Here is a 19,972-nt window from a genome sequence, read left to right as displayed (position 1 = left end):
GCCTCCAGAGTGATAAGATGTATGACACCACCATACTTAACTGTCTTACTTTACTCTGTTTATTAATTTGGTAATATTAATTTGGTAATGTTAAGGATTGAAGTTAAGGGCCGTATGCATGCTTGGCAGGTGCTCCATCCTCAGTCCTTTAAATTTTTTTCTTATTCTGAGACATAGTCTTGCTAAGTTGCTCAGGGTATCCTACTGCCTCAAACTCAAAGTAGCTGGGACTACAGATGTGTGCTGTTATAGCAGGTTATCTCCAACGGCCACTCTTTCTCCAGAGCTGCTGAGTTTTTTTGATAGAAACAAACCCTTTTCACATCAGATTTGGCACAAGCAGAATTATATTGCCAGTGGATTAGCCTACAGTTTATTTTGTAACTGTGGGTATTCATACTTTCTGAATGGAAAAGAAACATTCTAGTGGAAACTAATTTGATAAATTATACTGTCAAGTAGTTTCTTGGCTCATTTGTATCTTTTCTATTTACTTTGATGTCTTAAGTCTTCTGGTTTTTCTTCCAAACTTGAAATAGAGATGATCTTTTCTGCTAATGGTTCTCCAGTTATAGACTTTGCCACAGCTCTTAACAAATCTGAACACAGCCCTGGCCTTTGACCGCTGGCCTTTCTAAAACACAGGGCCCATTCAACATACAAATGCACTGACTGCTACTATAACATCTTGCAGATTTCACAGTACAAAGGCAGTGTTGCTTTTTTGTTCTTGGGTTTAAAATAACTTGTACTTCAGCTAAAATAACTAAATTAATGGCCAGAAGCCAGTATAGAAATGGATTTTCCATGTTGAAAGGGGCAAATATTTCTGTAGCTAACCCTAAATAACAAAGAACTAAACTACACATGTTGAATTTTTCCAATTTAAGAACTCTTGTTTTCTTCAAAGCTGGTTGTGTAGTCTTAAGTCTCAGTTAAAATCTATGAATTGCTTAGTGATACTCATTTCTTAGCCTTTTACCTTAGACTATGTGTGTAGATAGGGACAATGTGTAGTGACAAGTATAGATGTTCAATGTTTATCATGTTAAGAGTTATTAAGTATTTGAAGAATTATATTTTTAAAAAATCAAATTATGAGCCAAGTGTAGTGATGTACACCTTTAATCCCAGTTCTTGAGAAGCAGAGGTAGACAGATCTTAAAGAGTTCAAAGCTAGGCTGGGCGTTGGTGGTGCACGCCTTTAATCCCAGCACTCGGGAGGCAGAGGCAGGCGGATCTCTGTGAGTTCGAGGCCAGCCTGGTCTACAAAGCGAGTCCCAGGACAGCCTCCAAAACAATACAGAGAAACCCTGTCTCGAAAAACCAAAAAAAAAAAAAAAAAAAAAAAAAGTTCAAAGCTACCATGGTTTACATAGTGAGTATGAGGCCAGCCAAGGCTACATGAAGAGACCCTATCTTAAAAGAAAAAAAAAATCAACAAATTATGGGGCCATGGGAAATAGCTCAGTTGAAAAAGTGCTGGTTCATAAGCATGAAGACCTGAGTTTGATCCCTAGCACTGGCATAAAAACCTGGCATGGTTGTGTTTGCTTGTAACACCAATATTCACCAATTGTTAGAGACAAGTGGGTACTTAGGGCTTGCTGGGAAGCTATTCTACCCTAATAGAGCCCTGGGTTCCAGTAAGAGACATAGTCTCAAGAAACAAGGAGATAGCTCTTGAGGAAAGATACGTAAGGTTGACCACTGGCCTCCACATGCATACATACACACACACACACACGCACGCACAGGTACACATAGTAAAATTATGCTTTTCTCTTATTTTGTGTAAGTAATGTACTTTGAACAGATCTAGTCATTTTTATATGACTTCTTGTATATTACAGAACAAATTAACTATATAATGGCTTCCTCTTATTTTTACCATATGCTCTCAGCTTCATAAGAATATCACAGGAATTTTAGACATATTGCATTTAAAATAGTTTTATTTTCAATTAGAAAGTAACCATTTCCTAATGAGGTTTTTGTTGTTGCTGTTTTGAACTAGTCACATATTTCAGGCTGACTTCAAACTCCCTGTGTAGTAAAGGATGATCTTGAACTTTTGAACTTCTGATCTGCTGCTGCCACCTCCCAAGTGCTAGGATTACACTTTGCACCACCTTGCCCAGATTATGAAGTGCTGGCAATGGAACCCAGAGCTTTATGCTTACTAGGTAAATGTGCTACCAAGTAAGCTACATCTCCAACCCCATAAAATTATTAGATTTTAAGAATTATTGAGTCCTTCTAGATTACTGATGGGATGGCACAGAGTGACCTAGCTGCTTTGCCTACAGGTCTGGCAGCATTTCATAAAGTTAAACACACACCTACCCTGTGACGCAGCAGTTGAACTCCTATGTATTTATCCTAGAGATATAAAAATTTATGTTCACACACAGACCTGTATGTGATCATTCATATCAGCTTTAGTTGGAATAGCCCCAAGCTGGAGACAACCCAAATGCTCTTTGCTACATAATTGGTAGGCAAAGTGTGATATATCCATACCATGAAATACAGCTAGCACCCAAAATACAGAAAAGAGGAATAGACTACTGATGCATCTACCAAGTTCGATACATTTTAAAGGCATTGTGCTGAGTGAATAAACTATTCTCAAAAGGTCACATATTGTATGATTCTATTTACATAGCATTTTTACAGGATCAGAGTTAGTGTTGGTCAGCATGGGTGGGGAGAGGGTGACTAGAAAGGAACACAGAGATTTTTGTGTTGAAGGGACCATCCTGCATTATGGTTGAGGTGATAACTGCATAGCTATGTACCTGGTATAATTTTTTATGGATAGTCCTCTCTCTGAAAATAATGAAAAATATAAAGATTGTCAAAATCTGGGACTGGAGACATGGCTCATCAGTTAAAAGCAAATACTGCTCTTACAAAGAATCCAAGTTCAGTTCCCAGCACTCTCTTAAGTGACTTATATTTGCCTGAAACTCCAGTACCACTGTCTAAATTCCTCTTCTTGTCTCTGCAGGCACCTGCATTCATGTGCATAACTCCCCCCACAGAAGTATACATAATTTATCCTAGTTAGGGTTACTGTTGCTGTTATAAAACACCATTACCAAAGCAACTTGAGGAGGAAACAATTTATTTGGCTTATACTTCCATATCACTGTTCATCATGGAAGGAAGGCAGGACAGGAACTCAAACCAGACAGGAACCTGGAGATGAGACAGAAACTGATACAAAGGCCCTGGAGGAGCATTGCTTATTGACTTGCTTGGCCTGCTTTCTTATAGAACCCAGGACGAGCAGCCCTAGGGTGGCACCACCCACAATGGGCTGGGTCCCCCTCTCATCGGTCACTAATTAATACCAAAAAAAAAATGCCCTAGAGAAGTGGTTTTCCACCTGTGAGTCATGATATCAGATATCCTGCATATCAGAATTTACATTACAGCAGCATCACAATTATAGTTATGAAGTAGCAATTTGTTGCTGTAACAATAAACAGCACACTTGTTGAAGATATAGGTAACTGTTTATTGTAGAAATTACTTAGAAGAGAAAACGGGCAACCCAGATGAGTCAAGTAGCTTTCTCAACACTGAACTGGAAGCCAAAAAGAGAGAGAGTGCAGCACTGCTGCAGTCTTTTATAAGAGCCTCCGTACTCGCCTCCAACCACGCCCAAAAGTGGGCCTGGCTAGTGATGTAGTTCACCGCCCTTTCATTATCACATCCTTATACGTCTCTGGTTACGCCCAAAGTGGGTGTGGTTAGTGGCACGGTGAACCGCCCTATTATTAGCCCTATCATTACCACATCCATATGCGCCTCTAGCGCGCCACATGGCAAATGGCAGAGTCCTAAGTCTCCTCCTACAGCAATTAAATAATTTTATGGTTGGGGTCACCATACCATGAGGAACTGTATTAAAGGGCCATAGCATTAAGAAGGTTGAAAGCCACTCACTGCCCTACAGGCTTGCCTGCAGCCTGATCTCATGGAAGCATTTTCTTAATTGAGGTTCCTTCTTCTCAGGTGACTTTAGCTTATGTCAAAGTTGATTTAAAATCAAAACTATCTATCACATGGTTAAAAGACAAAATATTTTTAATTGGCAAATCATAGCCCAGAGTGTTGTACAAGTAGCTATTTAGTGGGTTTGAGACTGTACTATGGTTATAGAAAATATCATTGCGTGGACTAAGGGGAATCATGTCTAGAAACAATGTGTTGTTTTGTGTTTTTTATAAAGTGTGTTTGTATGTGCTTGCATGTATATAATGTATGAATGTAAGCATGTCCGTGACATAACATGTATGTAGGTCAGAGGATAACGTTCAGGAGTTGTTTATCTTCTTCTGCTGTGAGTTCTAGGTGTCAAACTCAAGTTGTTAGGTTTGTACAGCAAGTGCCTTTACCTGCTGAGCCATTTCGCCAGCATACATTTGCATATCTTGTTTTAATAACTCCTTATGAGACTTAAGTTATTTAAAATTAAAAGTACCAAGTGATGGTTGAGAAGAGATTAGAGCAATAGCAGCTGCATCTACAAATATACAATACTGGATACTGAGGATTTATCTTGAAAAGGATGGGAGCCAGAGGCTTTGGGGGCGGGCTTCTTGGCCACTTGTAGACCTAGGAAAGCTGCCTGCTCCAGTGATACAAGATGGGTGGACTTCCAGCTAGGCTAAGCAGAGTCACCCTTGTTGTTTTTCTTTTCCCTCTGATTGCAATCTCTCTCTCTCTCTCTCTCTCTCTCTCTCTCTCTCTCTCTCTCTCTCTCTCTCTCTCTCTCTCTCTCTCTCTCTCTCTCACACACACACACACACCGTGTAAATCTATATATAGTGCAGGGCTCTAAAGGAGGGGATATCTGTTGACAAAAAACTAAAGAAAATTTGAGTAATATGGCTGGAGATATAGCTTGGTAAAGTGCTTGCCTATCATGCATAAAGCATTGGATTCTATCCCTAGCACTACATAATCTGGGCATAGTGATAACATGCGCCTGTAATCCCAGGGATTGGAAGTCCAAGGTTTTCCTTGGCTACATAAAGAATTTGAAGCTAGCCTGGGATACATAGACATGTGAGGAAGGGAAGGAAGTAAACAAGAAAAGAAGCATCATCTGAGTAACAGAGGAGAGGTGACTGGCTTACAGGTACTCAAAGGATCCACAGAGAAGTATTGGGGGTATAAGTGAGCCATTCGCCCGAGGACCCCAATGGCCAAGGGTAGAGACATGTGCACACAGGGCTGGTATGCATATAAGGTTGAACTCCCAGGTTCCCCTCCCTATCCTAGCTGACTCTGAGAACAGATGTCTTCTACCTTCAGACCAGAGATTTAATCTGAGGGCATGTTGGAGCTTGGGTCTTGAAAACACCAGAGGTAAAACTCCACAGAGGAATTTGGCACACAATGGTTTGATATGCTCTGGCTCTTAACCCCCATTCATGACTGGTAGAAAGGCTAACCATCTGTTGGATGCTCTCCTTTCTACCTGGTGCCTGGGAATTAGGAATGTCTCTGTAGAAACAGTGCTATCTATTACCAGGGTCCCCATGGACTTGCTGTATAGGCACTGTGATTGAAGACACTAGTTAACCCTCAGCTTTGCAGCAGCAAGAAGAGCTTAATTTGTAAATGTGAACTGACTTATTAAAAAAGAAAAGTGTGTGTGTGTGTACTTACACCACATGTGCACAGATGCCCATGGAGGCCAAAAGAGAACATCATATTCCCTGGGGCTGTAGTTAGTGGCAGTTGTTACCTGCCTCTGTGGATACTGAAAACTGAATTTAGATCCTCTATAAGAGGAAAATGTGTTCTTAACCACTGAGCTCTCTCTCCAGGCCCCCATAATGTCTTTAATCCCACCATTCAGGGGCAAAGGCAATCTGGTCTATATAATGAGTTTTAGGCCATCCGAGTGACATAGTGAGACACTGTTTTTTAAAATAAATAAATCACCAGAAGCCAAGTATGGTACCACACACTTATAATCCCACCACTCTTGAGACTGAGACAGAAGGATTGTGAGTTTGAAGCCAGCCTTAGCTACATGGAGAGACCTGGAATGAACTGGAAAAATGGCTTAGTGGTTAAGAGCATTGACTGCTCTTCTAGAGGACTGGGTTTGGATCTCAGTACCCACATGGTAGCTTACAACCATCTGTATCTCAGGTTCATGGTGTCCAACACATTCTTCTGGTATTTTGGGACACCAGACACACATGTGGTACACAGACATACATGCAACCAAAATACTCATACACATAAAAAATAAAATAGTTTTTAAAACTAAATAAACAAAAATAATAACATCAGAAGTTGGATAAAAGCCTTTAGTTGGCTAAAAAGCAGGAGATGATACCATGGGGAACTGAAATAGAATACCAACACTCTAGTTACTCAGAGAACACACAGCATCATAAGGTAAGGCTAGAATGGTGATTTTTAAAAAGGAAGAGTTAGATACTGAAGAACTCTTAGAAAAAAAATCACACATATGTATTCATACATATTTCAAAGCATGAGGAATATCCAGGTATTGGTGGTGCACTCAAAGGCAGAGGCAGACAGATCTCTGTGAGTTCAAGGCCAGCCTGGTCTACAAAATGAATTCCAGCACAGTCAGAGCTGTTACAGAGAGAAACCCTGTCTCAGAAAAAAAAAACAAAAAACAAAAAACAAAGGGCTGGAGAGATGACTCAGCGGTTAAGAGCACTGACTGCTCTTCCAGAGGACCAGGGTTCAATTCCCAGCACCCACATGGCAGCTCACAATTGCCTATACCTCCACGATCTGACACCCTCACACAGACAAGGATGCAGGCCAAACACAATGCACACAAAAAATAAAAATAAATTATTGTTTAAGAAAGATTGTACCCAGTATATTGGCACACACCTATAATCCCAGCACTCAAAAGGCTGAGGGAAAAGGATCATGAGTTTGAGGCCTGCCAGGGCTACTTAGCAAGACCTATTCCCAAAAAAACAAAAAAGCTTAAAAAATAATAAAAGGCCAGGCGATGGTGGCGCATGCCTTTAATCCCAGCACTCAGGAGGCAGAGATAGGAAGATCTCTGTGAGTTAAGACCAGCCTGGTCTCCAAGAGCTAGTTCCAGGACAGCTCCAAAGCCACAGAGAAACCCTGTCTCGAAAATAAACAAATAAACAAATAAATAAATAATATAAGAGGACGTAAAGTTGAGAATTCAGATGTAGAACATAAAGATAGTGAAGAAATAAAAAAAAGTAAAGTTAGATAAATCCAGGCTACATAAAACCTTCATCTGGCCAAGCATGGTGGCACACACCTTTAATCCCAGCACTTGGGAGGCAGAGGCAGGTGGATCTCAGTGAGTTTAAGGCTGGCCTGGTTTACAGATTGAGTGCCAGAACAGCCAGTGCTACACAGAGGACCCGTCTCAAAAAAAGAAAAACAAATCCTTCACCTGAGTTCCAAAAGAAATAAAGAAACAAAAAATAAAACATTTTCCAGATCTGACAGACCTATTTTCCACATGGCTAGAAGCCACCATGCATCTCATAAAATAAATGGAAAAAGATACCCACAATGAAGCAGAACAGTATTTGATTTTACAACATAGGGATAAAGAGATGGCTTCTAAAAAAAAAACTTTAAAGAAGGGGGAAATCTGAAGCCAGGATATGGCTCAGTCAGTAAATGCTTGCTTACAATCATAAGTACCTGAGTTTGGATCTCCAGCAGCCACATAGAACCCCAGCACAGTTGGGAACACCTGTAATCCCGCACTTAGAAGGCAGAGACAGGTGCATCCCTGGCCAGCTAGTCTAGCTGAATTGGCAAGCTCCAGGTTCAATAAGAGACCCTGTCTCAAAACTCAAGGTGAGGAAAAATAAAGACACCTGTTATTACATCTGGCATCCACACAAACACTCCAAAAAAATCAGGGGTGGGGAAGTCAGAAAAAAACAAGCAGAAAGGCCATTGACTTCTCAAACAGCAAAAGTGGATGCTAAAGACAGTAACAGCAGTACCTTAAACATTCTGAGGAAGACAGGTCAATATATCATATACTTTCCAGCAAAACAGCAAACAAATGTCAAGGTAAAAGTAGTTTCAGAGGATAGGGAAAGCACTTGCCACCAAGCCTGATGACCTGAGTTTAGTCCCCAAAGCTCACATAGTATAAGAGGAAAACTGATGACCACTGATTGCCCTCAGTATTTTCAGTCCTCCTCTCCCTTCCTCCCTCCTACACACACACACACACACACACACACACACACACACACACGCACACACACACACACGCACGCACACACACTAAATAAATAAATAAATAAATAATTTGAAGTTTTAAAGTAGTTTCAGACATGTGGGGCACAGATACACCTCTCACACATCATTCAGTTTTAGAGAATAATCTTCAGCAAAAGGAAGAAAGTAGACAGTGAGACTGAGAGCTTTTGTTTGTTTTCAAGACAGGATCAGGGTCTCTCTGTGTAGCCCTGGCTGGCCTGGAACTCATTATGTAGACCAGGCTGACCTCAAACTCAGAGATCTGCTTGCCTGTGCTTCCCAAGTGCTGGGATTAAAGGTGTGTGCCACCACCATTGAAAATGAGAGCTGTAATATAGGCAGCCAGATAAGAACATGCAAGGACAACAGCCTGGCAGACTTGGGGGAAGTCAGGTAAGGCTGAGGGAGAGGACACAGAATCCTTTGGAGGAGGCTTCAGAAGGGGAAAATGAGATGAGAGATCAGCTGGCTATTCTGTATGTTTGAGAAGTAAAGTTAGTAGGCCTATGCTTGATCTGACACTGCGTGGGAAAGGATTTAAGGTGGATATGGAGAAGCAAGAGGGAAGAGGAACAAGCCAATTATTAATTCCAGGAAAAACAAAAAGGCATAACTAAGAAAGGAAGTGTGATCTTTAGTACATTCCTAGAATTGTAGTAACCAATATTTGTAGTCACAATAAATACAATTGACTGACCAGAAAGTTGTCAATTACATAGGAAGGATGGGTAGTATAACAGATAAGTAGGTCCTCCTGAGCTATAAGAAGGAGCCAGAAATTACTATCTAAAATTGAAGATGGGTGAATAGTCAAAATGGTGGCAATAAAAGGGAGAATAGCCATGTGATTGGAAGCATTCTTGGGCATAATAGCAAGGATGGAGAAGCATGGGATGTGGGCTTTTTAATTGTGATTTTTGTCACTATTCAATTACTATACATTGTCATTCATGCTCTATTCTCAATCACTAATGCAGAGTCTTTTTTCTCTGTAGGATATGAAACATCTGACTCATTGAATGTTGGCTCATTTTACATCTTTTATCACTTAGTCACCTACAGATACTATATACAAGGAGAAGGGGTGGGGAGACCTGAGTGGTCCATTTGGAATGATGAGCATAGAGCAACTTGTTGATCCAAGATGGAACAGATATCTATAGTCACTATATGTTATAGTGTCATAAAGCTAGCACCCTGGGAGTGCTTGTCATCTGTACTGTACAGGTTTAGGAGAAATGAAAGCAAGATTGCCCTGATAGCCAAGACATTATTACCCTTAATTATAAATTAAATTGAGGTAGCTGCTCAAGCAGACTATTTCGTAATGCTAGAGTTACAGCCATGAACAATCTATTTGTACCAGAGAGAATTCTTTGGCCTCCAGGCTCACAGTCCCCATGGGGTATGGTAGAGATGTGAATGTTTGCTGGTTACTTCATTTATAGCAGATTGTAGGCAGCTCTTAAGCAACTGAAAGTTGCTGGGTTATATCCACCTTGCTGCCTGTTCCATCAGGTCAGAGAATAAATTTCATTGATATTTTTACATCTGCATTATTTTGTAGGCTAAGGATTTGACTCAGCATATGTGAAGCACTAGGTTTGATTCCCCAAACTTGTAAACCAGGCATGGTGATACACACCTGTAATTTTAGCACTTGGGAGCTGAAAACAGGAGGGACAGAAGATCAAGGTTGTCTTCAGATCCGTAGAAGTTCAGAACAGCCTGGGATTTCTGAGACCTTGTGCTGAAAAGTGATGGTCAGGGGAGCATGAGACTTTATTGTCTGTTTGTTGTATATAGGAATTATAGGCCTCATAGTAATCTAGATATTCCTCCCTCTTTTGTTTATTAATTTGTGTGTTTGTTTGTCAGAATGTTATGGAACAATTCAATCCTGGCCTACGAAACTTAATAAACCTGGGAAAAAATTATGAAAAAGCAGTGAATGGTAAGTCTTTTGATTTTTTTTCTAAATTAATGTAAAGCACATATGAAATCTATTAAGTTAATATTTTATTCATCTTTAAAACTTAACATTACATTTTAAAATGTCTTTAAATGAATTTTTAATAATTTATCTATAGGATTTTTGCAATGGCAGTGCAGGATGGTAATAATGTTTTTGAAGTGAGTTAATTAAGTAATTGTGAAGGTATTTTAGGTAACATTTTTACTTTAAAATTGTGCTTTCCGGTATACAAAATTAGGCTTTAATATCATTTCCATGACTTTTCTACTTTTTAAACCAAATCTTTGTGGACCAATAATTTATACTTAAAATATTTAAATATGGCCAGGTATATAGCCACACATCTCTAGTCCCAGCACTTGGGAGGCAAAGCAGATGAATCTCTGTGAGTTCTAGGGCAGCTTGGTCTACATATAAGATCAGCCACAGCTACAAAACAACATTTGAACATTAGTGTCCTGCTACGTGGGAATCATTCATTTAGACGAATAGAAAAATTTCTTGCCTATTGATAGATTACTTTTTTGTTTTGAGACAGACTCTTACTTTATAACACAGGTTAGCCAGCCTTTGAACTCAGGCAGTCCCCCTTCCCACCCTCCCAAGTGCCAGGGCAACAACTGTGAACCATTATGATGCCTTGATAATATATCATTTTTTTATAGTAACATGAAATTTTTTTTTATTTCTTTGAGATAGGGTTTCTGTGTAGCCCTAGCTGTCCTGGAACTAGCTCTGTAGATCAGGCTGGCCTCAAACTCACAGAGATCTGCCTGCCTCTGCCTCCCAAGTGCTGGGATTAAAGGTATGCATCAACACTGCCTGGCAAAAAATAATATTTTTAACCTCAATGGAAGAACATTTACCTTAAAGGTTGCCTTAAATTATCATTTCAAAGTAAGTGCTTCATTGACGCTAAATTTGAACCCAGGCCCAGTGGCATAAGTCTGTAATCCCAGTTACTTGGGAGTCTGAGGTAGAAAGATTACAAGTTCTGGGCTAGCCTGAGCAATTTAGCAAGAGCTTGTCTCAGAGACAGAGAAAGCAAGAAATGAAGGAAGGTAAGAAATAGAGAGAGGGTGAACTGAACTCCTGGAACCCAGTGACAGAAAGGGAGGAGTGATGAGCAAAGGAGTCAAGACTGGGCTGGTGAAACTCAGAGAAACAGCTGACCTGAACAAGGGGCGGGGGGAGATCTTGGACCCCAGACTGATAGCTGAGAGGCCAGCATGGGACTGATCCAGACCCCCTGAATGTGGGTGTCAATGAGGAGACTCAGGCAATCTATGGGGTTTTTGGGTAGTAGATCAGTATTTATCCCTGGCACACAAATGGACTTTGGGGACCCATCCCACAATGAGGGATGCTTTCTCAATCTGGACACTCTTGGGAGGGCCTGGGCCCTCCCAGGAACGAAATGACAGACTTTAGAGATCACCCAGGGAGGGCCTTACCCTACCTAGGGAATGGAGTGGGGATCAGGGGGGGCTGGGGAGGCTGGGGGGATTGGGTGTGGAGGGGAGGAACAGGGAGCTTGGACTACATGGGAAGCAAGTTTGTTCCTAATTTAAATATATAATAAAAAAGTAGCCGGGCAGTGGTGGTGCACGCCTTTAGTCCCAGCACTCGGGAGGCAGAGGCAGGCGGATCTCTGTGAGTTCGAGGCTGGGCTGGACCGACAGCCTCCAAAACAATACAGAGAAACCCTGTCTTGTTAAAAAAAAAAAAAAAGTATAATAAAAAAGAAATAGAGAGAGGGAGAGAAGGGGAGATTTCAAGTAAGCAACCAGCTTGCTGGGGTGTGCCTGTAGGATCATGTGCAAGCTGGAGAAGTTCTTGTCCAACATGAATGAGGCTCTAATTTCAATCATCAGCAGTTATATAAATAAATAAGTAAATTCAACCATAGATATTTGTCTTTCTCTTGGGACCCAGGTTGTTAGCTATCTTGAAAAGGTTTTCACTGAAAAAATCAATAAGCAGCTATTCCTGCACTCCTACTACAAATGAATACAATTAAAATACATTGATACTGGGTAGTGGTGGTGGTGCACGCCTTTAGTCCCAGCACTCGGGGAGGTAGAGGCTGGCAGATCTCTGTGAGTTCAAGGCCAGCATGGTCTGCAAAGGGAGTTCCAGCACTGTCCTGTCTTTAAAAACCAAAAAAGGAAAAAAAAAGTAGACTATATTGATAACAACCCTAAAAACGTGGCCTAATACAGTGTACTACTGCCTAGGCTCTAAGCTGTGGATAGCAAGAAACTTGGTAGTTTCAGTCACTGGAAAAGTAGACAGCATGGCTGTACATTTTTACCTGCAGCTTTCAGTACCAGGAAATAGAACAGGTCTGGGATCTTGCTTCTCTTCCCAACAATGTCTGAACCTTCTACAGGCACCCTTCCTCTGAGAGCAAGAGGCTGGACTTACCACTGTCTCTCGGTGATTGTTTAATCACTGGACCACAAAGCCATCACTGTCCTCATAGGGAAACCACTGTGACCTGTAGAACATTTTTTACTATGTAGCCTGAACTACTTTCTGAGGCAGAGTTAGACTAAGTGAGCACTTGCAACTTCCCTTCCTATTTACAAGACTCCTCCCCAGAAGGCTCTCACCACTTCACCACCACCTAGAGATGATTCTGTACTTGATAAGTATTCCCAGAATTTCTGCAGGCCATCTGGATATAGTTTTGCTGAAGCCACTGATAATTTTAGATACATTTATAAAATCCTTGGTAAGAATTTGGAATACAGATGAGAATGTCAGCCAGAAGGGCAGTCAATAGATTATAAAGGTGGAGTAACATGTGAGTGGCTGAGAGAGAGATCTAGACCATTGTCAACAGTAGTGATTGGTGTAGACTGGAGCAGGCAGGAAACCTTGCAAGAGCTTGAGCTAACTAACAAACAGATAGGAGACATCAGCTTCAAGCAGAAAAAATGATCCCGGGCGTCACACTAAACTGAGGAGAAGTAGGACTGGACAGTATCACTTTAGCCATGCATTGCAATGTAGCACTAGTCACCCACTATTGCACAAAATACTTCAGCTACCCACAGACTTGGTGGCTTAAGATACCACTTTCTATTTCCCCTTAAAGGCAAGGTAGCTCTCTGGAGTCTCAGGGCTCACTCCACTCTGTTCTTGGGTGTCCTTTCTCCATCAGAACCACTGGGCCTTTACTATAAAAGCCTTAAAGGCCTAGCATTTACTAGGTTCCTGTGTAAGCCATGCTTATTGGTACTACACTGGCCAAAGGAAGTTCCATGGCCCAGTGTCCCAGGAGACCAGACAGGAAATAGTTCATTGAAACTATTGCTATAAAAATATATTATGAGCTTGTGGAATATGGACTTGTGGGAGATCCAGGAGGCTTTAGTAACCAATGAAACTATATTTTAAGAAAAATATTATCAACCAGGCATGGCACATGACTTTTATCCAAGCACTTAGGTACCAGAGGCAGGTGGATCTCTGAATTCAAAGCCAACCTGGTCTACATAGTGTGTTCCAAGGACCACCAGAGCTGCAGTCACTAAAACAGAATTTGTAGGTTTTCTTAGAAAGAATAAGAAATTCAGAAATTCACAAAGGAGGGACAAAGTTATCAAAATACTATTTTATTCTTTATTAGTTCTGGATAAGTTACATGGTTTTAAGTTAATTTAGTTTTATTATAAAAGCAAAGCTAATAAATATTTTTAAATGTGAAAAGGCAAAAATAAATAACAGCAAAGCTACTTTGAAAATCTGAGACTACATGGTTTTAAATATAAGTCAACAGTTAATGAAAAAAATCTCAATTTAATGTGTGAGTGTAAACCAGAAATGTTAACTGTTGTGCAGTCTTGAATACAAGTCTCCCACTACTGTCAAGTCTTCAGTTTATCAGTACTTTACAACTTAAACCTCTCTTTTGAACATCATCTGTTGACTTGACATTTCATTGACAACACACTTGTTTTTAGGTGGAGTTGCTTTTTCTTTGGTTTCAGATAAAGCACTGTGATTAAGAACTGAGGAAGTGAAATTCCCTCAGCAGGAGTTGTGTACACTGTGGCTGACTCACATTGACCTTGGGGACAGCCTGAAATGTCTCTACTCCACTCCCTTTAGCAAAAGGAGTTGATAACTTTACTTGCCCATGTCTTGACATTGTCAGTAGATCAGCTAAGTGATGACTGAAAACAAACTATATAAATGCTGTCTGTAATTGTGGATTACACTGTAAGTTCTCCAGTCTTATAAAATAGTCTTGGAGAACATTGCACTTCTTCAACTTACATGGAGATATGCTAAAAACCTTAATTTATATTTTTAAAAGCTATAGTAAATGCTGAAATATAAAGAAAAAATTGGGGCAAGAATTTGGCCTGTAATACCTTCAGCTAAAGGTATACATGATGAATTATCTGATCTTCTTTAACACTTCCTCATAAAAGTCCACCTTTTAGGTCTGGTGATGTAGTGTAGTGGTAGAGTGCTTCCTTAGCATGTGAGAATTAAAAATACAAATAGGGGCTGGAGACATGACTCAGCAATTGAGAGTACTTGCTGGTTTTGCAGAGGACCTGAGTTCTGTTCCCATCACCATCAGGCAGCTCACAATTGCATATAGCTACAGCTCCAAGGGATCCAATGTCTTCTGACCTCTTCAGGTACCCACATATACATGTTCACACACAGACATGCACATACATAAAATGTTTTTTATCTTGGGGGAGGGAGACTGGGAATATGGCTTAGCCGGTAAAGTGCTTGTCTCAAGTATGAGAACCTGAGTTGGCACAGGCTTATAATTCCAACACTGAGGAGGCAGAAAGACAGGCAGATAGATCACTGGAACGAACTGCTCAGTCAGTCTAAACTAATTGGTTAGCTCCAAGCCAATGAGAGACCCTGTCCCAAAGGGGGTGTGGACCATGTTCCTGAGGATGGCACCCAAGTTGTCTTTTATCTTCCAAACATGCATTCATGAGTATATGCAGACACACACACACACACACACAATAAATACCAACCTACTTTTTAGCCTGGTTTGGTGGCATAGCGTTGTAATCCCAGCTACTTGGGAGGATAAAGCCAGGAGGGTTACATGATCAAGGGAAGCCTAGTCAACTTAGCTGAGACCCTGTCTCAAAATGAAAAACAATAAAAGGACTGAGGCTGTATCACAGTGGTGAAGCACTTACTGTTCCACGGGTAAAGAGAATGGACCAGAGGCCCTTGTAGTTCCAAGTCTCCATGCTCTCCGGAGTTCCAGGAAAAACTGTGTATGAAGGCAGTCTCTGAGTTTATGGGAAGGGTGGAGTTTTTTTCCCTCCAAAATCCACTGGCTTTGACTGGATCTTGTTGAAATGCTTGCGTGTCATATACCATTCTCAATCTAAATTGACTGTAAAGCAAAAGAAGCCAGGCTGCCATTTGTCTGTCCCATGCTGACTTTATTAGAGAGCTTTACAAAATGGGCAGCCTTCATCTCTACAAGGGTACATACTTTATCCAAATACCCTCCAGGGTCAGTTTGAAGGTGAAAACAGTTTAAATTTTTTTTTTTTTTTTTTTTTGGTTTTTCCAGACAGGGTTTCTCTGTGGCTTTGGAGTCTGTCCTGGAACTAGCTCTTATAGACCAGGCTGGCCTCGAACTCACAGAGATCCGCCTGCCTCTGCCTCCCAAGTGCTGGGATTAAAGGCGTGCGCCACCAACGCCCGGCCAGTTTAAATTTTTTAATTTAATTTTTTTTTTGAGACAGGTTTTCTCAGTGTAGTCCTAACTGACCTGGAACTAGCTCTTGTATACCAGGCTGGCCTTGAACTCACAGAGATCTGCTTGCCTCTGCCTCCTAAGTGCTAGTATTAAAGGCATACACTACCATCACCCAGCTAAATTTAATTATTTTAAATTGTGTATGTGTGAGTATACGTGAGGGTGCCCACAGAGGCTAGAGACATTGGATTCCCCCATGGCTTCAGTTGTAGAAGGTTGTGAGTCTCCCAACATGAGTGCTGGGAACTGAACACCCAGGGATTCTAGGCAACCACTCTTCATATCTTCAGCCCATTTATTTTTATTTTGAGATAGAGTCCCATCAAGTTCTGCAGGCTGGCCTTGAGCTCACTCTGAAGCCTAGGGAGACTTTGAATTCCTCATGCCTCAATCTTCTGAGTAGCTGTGATTATAGTCCTATACCACTGGAGCTGACTCTTTTCTAAGAGAGCAATAAAATGTGCTTTTATGAGACAAGTTCCTAGGTCACTGCACCCAAGACTCCTTGAGTAATGACATAACTGACCTGTATATACCCCAAAATGTATCTGTTCTCAATGTCAGTTTGATGTCTTAGAACTGGTTCAGGAGCAGGCAGGGCCTTGTGAACCTCACCTGCTAAAATAGCCTGGTCTAGAACTTCTTGTAGCCAGAGGCACACTGGGATGTTGAACCTGTGTTACTTTCTCCTGTCCTTGTCTGAGTAATGACTTTGTGTATCACATTCCTGTCTAGCTATGACCCTGGCAGGAAAAGCCTACTATGATGGAGTGGCCAAGATTGGAGAGATTGCCACTGGGTCTCCTGTGTCAACAGAGCTAGGTGAGTTGACCAGTTTAGTTGTTTTTTACAAAAACCTAGCCTACTGTCCTAGGAGTTTGATTGTCAGGTGGCTCAGATCAAGAACACAGAAGAGAACTGGTTGGGCACTGTAGTCTGAGTTCACCCTGGCTCATGAAAATGGAGGGTTTTTTGGAGGGAAGGCCAAGCCTAGAGGGGCCTAGGGGTGGGGGAGAGGCCCCTTTCCAGGCCTCTTAGGAACTCTGCTTCTGCCTTTGCTGCCTGAGTTCTGGCCTGTCACTTCAGATCCTTGAAGTTCCAACTTGAAAAACTGTGACCTACATTTTGAACCAAGGTGGGTGAGACAGGCCTCTGACCAGGCCAAGTGCTTCCGGTGACTCACCTTGTGGAAAATGACTCCTTGACTCCTTTATGCTGTACTCTTGGCTCCCACTGCCTCCACAGTTGCCTTTGGTTGTGATTTTTCCGGTTTTGCTGGTATGAATGAATCCCCTGTGCAGGCAAGGAGGGTAGCCACACCCTGAGCAGCCCCCACCACAGCCAAGGGAAGCTGGGCTTCTATTTACAGAGCTATGCTACTGCACTACGGTCATCTCCTGCAGGGCAGGGCCACTTTGCCAATAGACCCACATGCCACTCTCATCTTTAAAATGTATGGAATATGTTTTATTGTATGGATGTTAAGAATTTTGCATGTTTTATTGTATGGATGTTAAGAATTCTGCTTTAAGGATTCTGAAAAACGTGTGTGTGTGTGTGTGTGTGTGTGTGTGTGTGTGTGTGTGTGTGTGTGTGTGTGTTTAAAGAGTGACACGTCCATCTCTACTCAGTGTCCAGTAGTCTTCAGTCTTTTCAGGCTTGCCTGAAAAACTCACTGACCCCATTCAAAGGCTGGAACAAGCTAGAGACTTGATGCTGGTGGCAGGGTGTGGGACACGCTGGGTTCATGTTTTCCGGCTGCTTTATGCCTAAAAAGTTGGTGAAGCCGTAAACAAAAGGCACACTGCACATCTGCAGTGATGTTATATGATGAGTAGCAACACTTCCATGTTGAATAGAATGGATCACATATTGTTTTGAAACCACAGCTCGTGTGCTGTGTGTGTTGTGACTTCCCCAGTGTCACGATGATCAGCAGCAACTCTGAAGCACCATCAGTTTAATGACATGGAGCCTGCCTTATACAGCAGATAGCAATATTTTAGATATTTGGGGTTCCAGAAGCAGCTGAGATGATAATAGGCTTCCAAAAATAAGCTTAAATTAAAAAGAAGCATCCCATTGTGCCAGGCATCAGGGGAAAATACAAGTATGGCCCTCACATTAAAACATATGGTGCTCTGACTCATCACCATTCAGCTTGCCATTTTAATGTTTTATGGGTCTTGCCACTGTTTAAATAAGACTTCTGTTCCACACCTTACTTTATTCAGCTGCAAGTTCATAACATTGAACCAACTATTTCCACAGTAACAGTGTTGTTATAAACACCGACTTGAAACTCCAGTTTCAGTGGGGAAAGTATGTTGTGAAGGTGAAGGTTCCCTCTACAAAATGGAAATAAAGTTCCTTCCAAATTTTATTTTGTTTCAAGTTGTCTGTTTGCTTCTGTTCACTGTCTCAGAGTTACTAGTTTTTACCCATTTATGGCTTTTTCCGTAGATAAAAAGTTCACCTCAGTAAGCCTTGCTTTGGGGAACCTAATAATAACTACTTTTGACTTACATAGTTTTTCTTTGGTATTGTTTAAAATAACATACTATATCCATTTAAAATCCCACTATGGAAGAGTAGCAGAAAATTCACATACTTTCAAAAAGTAGAAGAGGAAGGAGAAGGAGAAGGGCTAGAGAAATGTGAATAAAAGTACTTGGCACACAAGCCTGAGGACCTGATTTCAGATCCCTAGTCCTCCTGTAGAATCAGAGTGTGGAGGCACAACCTACAATCCCATCACTAGGGGGGCAGAGACAGATTTCTCAGGCAGTCTCCCAAATGGGTGAACTCCAGATTCGGTGAGAGACCCTGTCAAAAAAATAAAGTGGAAAAGCTAGTCATAAAGACACATGATCTCCCCATAGACATGCACATATGTTCACAGGTACCTATACACACCCGCTCTTCCCCTCACCCCAAAAGAAAATTAATAACCAAAAGTAGATTGTGTTTCCTTTGTTTTCCCACAATATTTTTATGTGGTTATACCCTTTGGGTACTGGTACTCATAACCTTTGTTTAAGACTGTCTGTAGTTTAGTTTCTGTTGCTGTGATAAAACACCCTGACCAAAAGCAACTTGGGAAAGAAAGGATATATTTTGTTTACACTTCCATATTACAGTTCATCATCAAAAGCAGTTAGGGCAGAAACTCAAACAAGGCAGGAACCTGGAGGCAGGAGATGATACAGAGTTGTTTACCACCTTGCTCAGCTTAATTTCTTATACCACCACAGACCACCAGTCCAGGGATGACACCATCTGCAGTGAGCTGAGTCTTCCCACATTAATCACCAGTGAAGAAAACACACCACAGTCTTGCCCACAGGTCAACCTAGTAAGGGTGTTTTCTTAATGGAAATTCCTTTTTTCCAGATAACTCTAGCCTGTGTCAAGCTGACATAAAACTAAGCAGTACAAAGACTAAGGAGAGGCCAGGCATGGTGACACATGCTTGTAATCCCAGCACTTTGAAAGCAAAGGCAGAAGAATCACAAGGTGAACCCGAGCTATATAGGGTCTCCAAAAACGGAGAATTAGAGCTGGCAAGATGGCTTAGCAGTACAGGTGCTTGCTGCTGCCTGACAACCTGAGTTCAATTCCAGTGACCCTGTGGTGGGAGGGGAGAACTGACTCCTGAAGGTTGTTCTTTGACCTCCACATGCTCTGTGGTCTGCTCGCACGGGTGGGTTGCACGCGGGCGCGCGCACACACACACACCCATACCCATGTAAATGAAGAATTGGAATACAGCTAAAGGGTACAGTACTTTCCTAGCACACAAACAGCCCTGAGTTCCATCCCAGCACAAAGACTTCAGTGAGAACATGAATCATTTCAAGTTTTTCAGTGTGTCTTTTGAATTAATTTTTTGTTGGTAAAGATGGAGTGGATTTTTAGCTATAGATGGTTCCATTTAG

The 19,972-nt window shown here is 41.4% G+C and overlaps 1 protein-coding gene across 1 annotated transcript in view; it reads left to right on the top strand.

Annotated features, from left to right (window-relative positions):
• Positions 1-19,972, top strand: part of Baiap2l1 (BAR/IMD domain containing adaptor protein 2 like 1) — a 91,606-nt gene that overhangs the window by 26,089 nt on the left and 45,545 nt on the right. Inside the window, exons 2-3 of the mRNA XM_005079926.4 lie at positions 10,168-10,243; positions 16,770-16,856. Of these exons, the coding sequence (XP_005079983.1) occupies positions 10,168-10,243; positions 16,770-16,856 (163 nt within the window). The remainder of the gene's footprint in view (positions 1-10,167; positions 10,244-16,769; positions 16,857-19,972) is intronic.

Source organism: Mesocricetus auratus, unplaced genomic scaffold (assembly GCF_017639785.1).
Source record: "Mesocricetus auratus isolate SY011 unplaced genomic scaffold, BCM_Maur_2.0 Super-Scaffold_100008, whole genome shotgun sequence".
Taxonomy (NCBI): domain Eukaryota; kingdom Metazoa; phylum Chordata; class Mammalia; order Rodentia; family Cricetidae; genus Mesocricetus; species Mesocricetus auratus.
The sequence above is the reverse complement of the archived record's forward strand: the minus strand, read 5'-3'. Positions and strand labels throughout refer to the sequence as shown.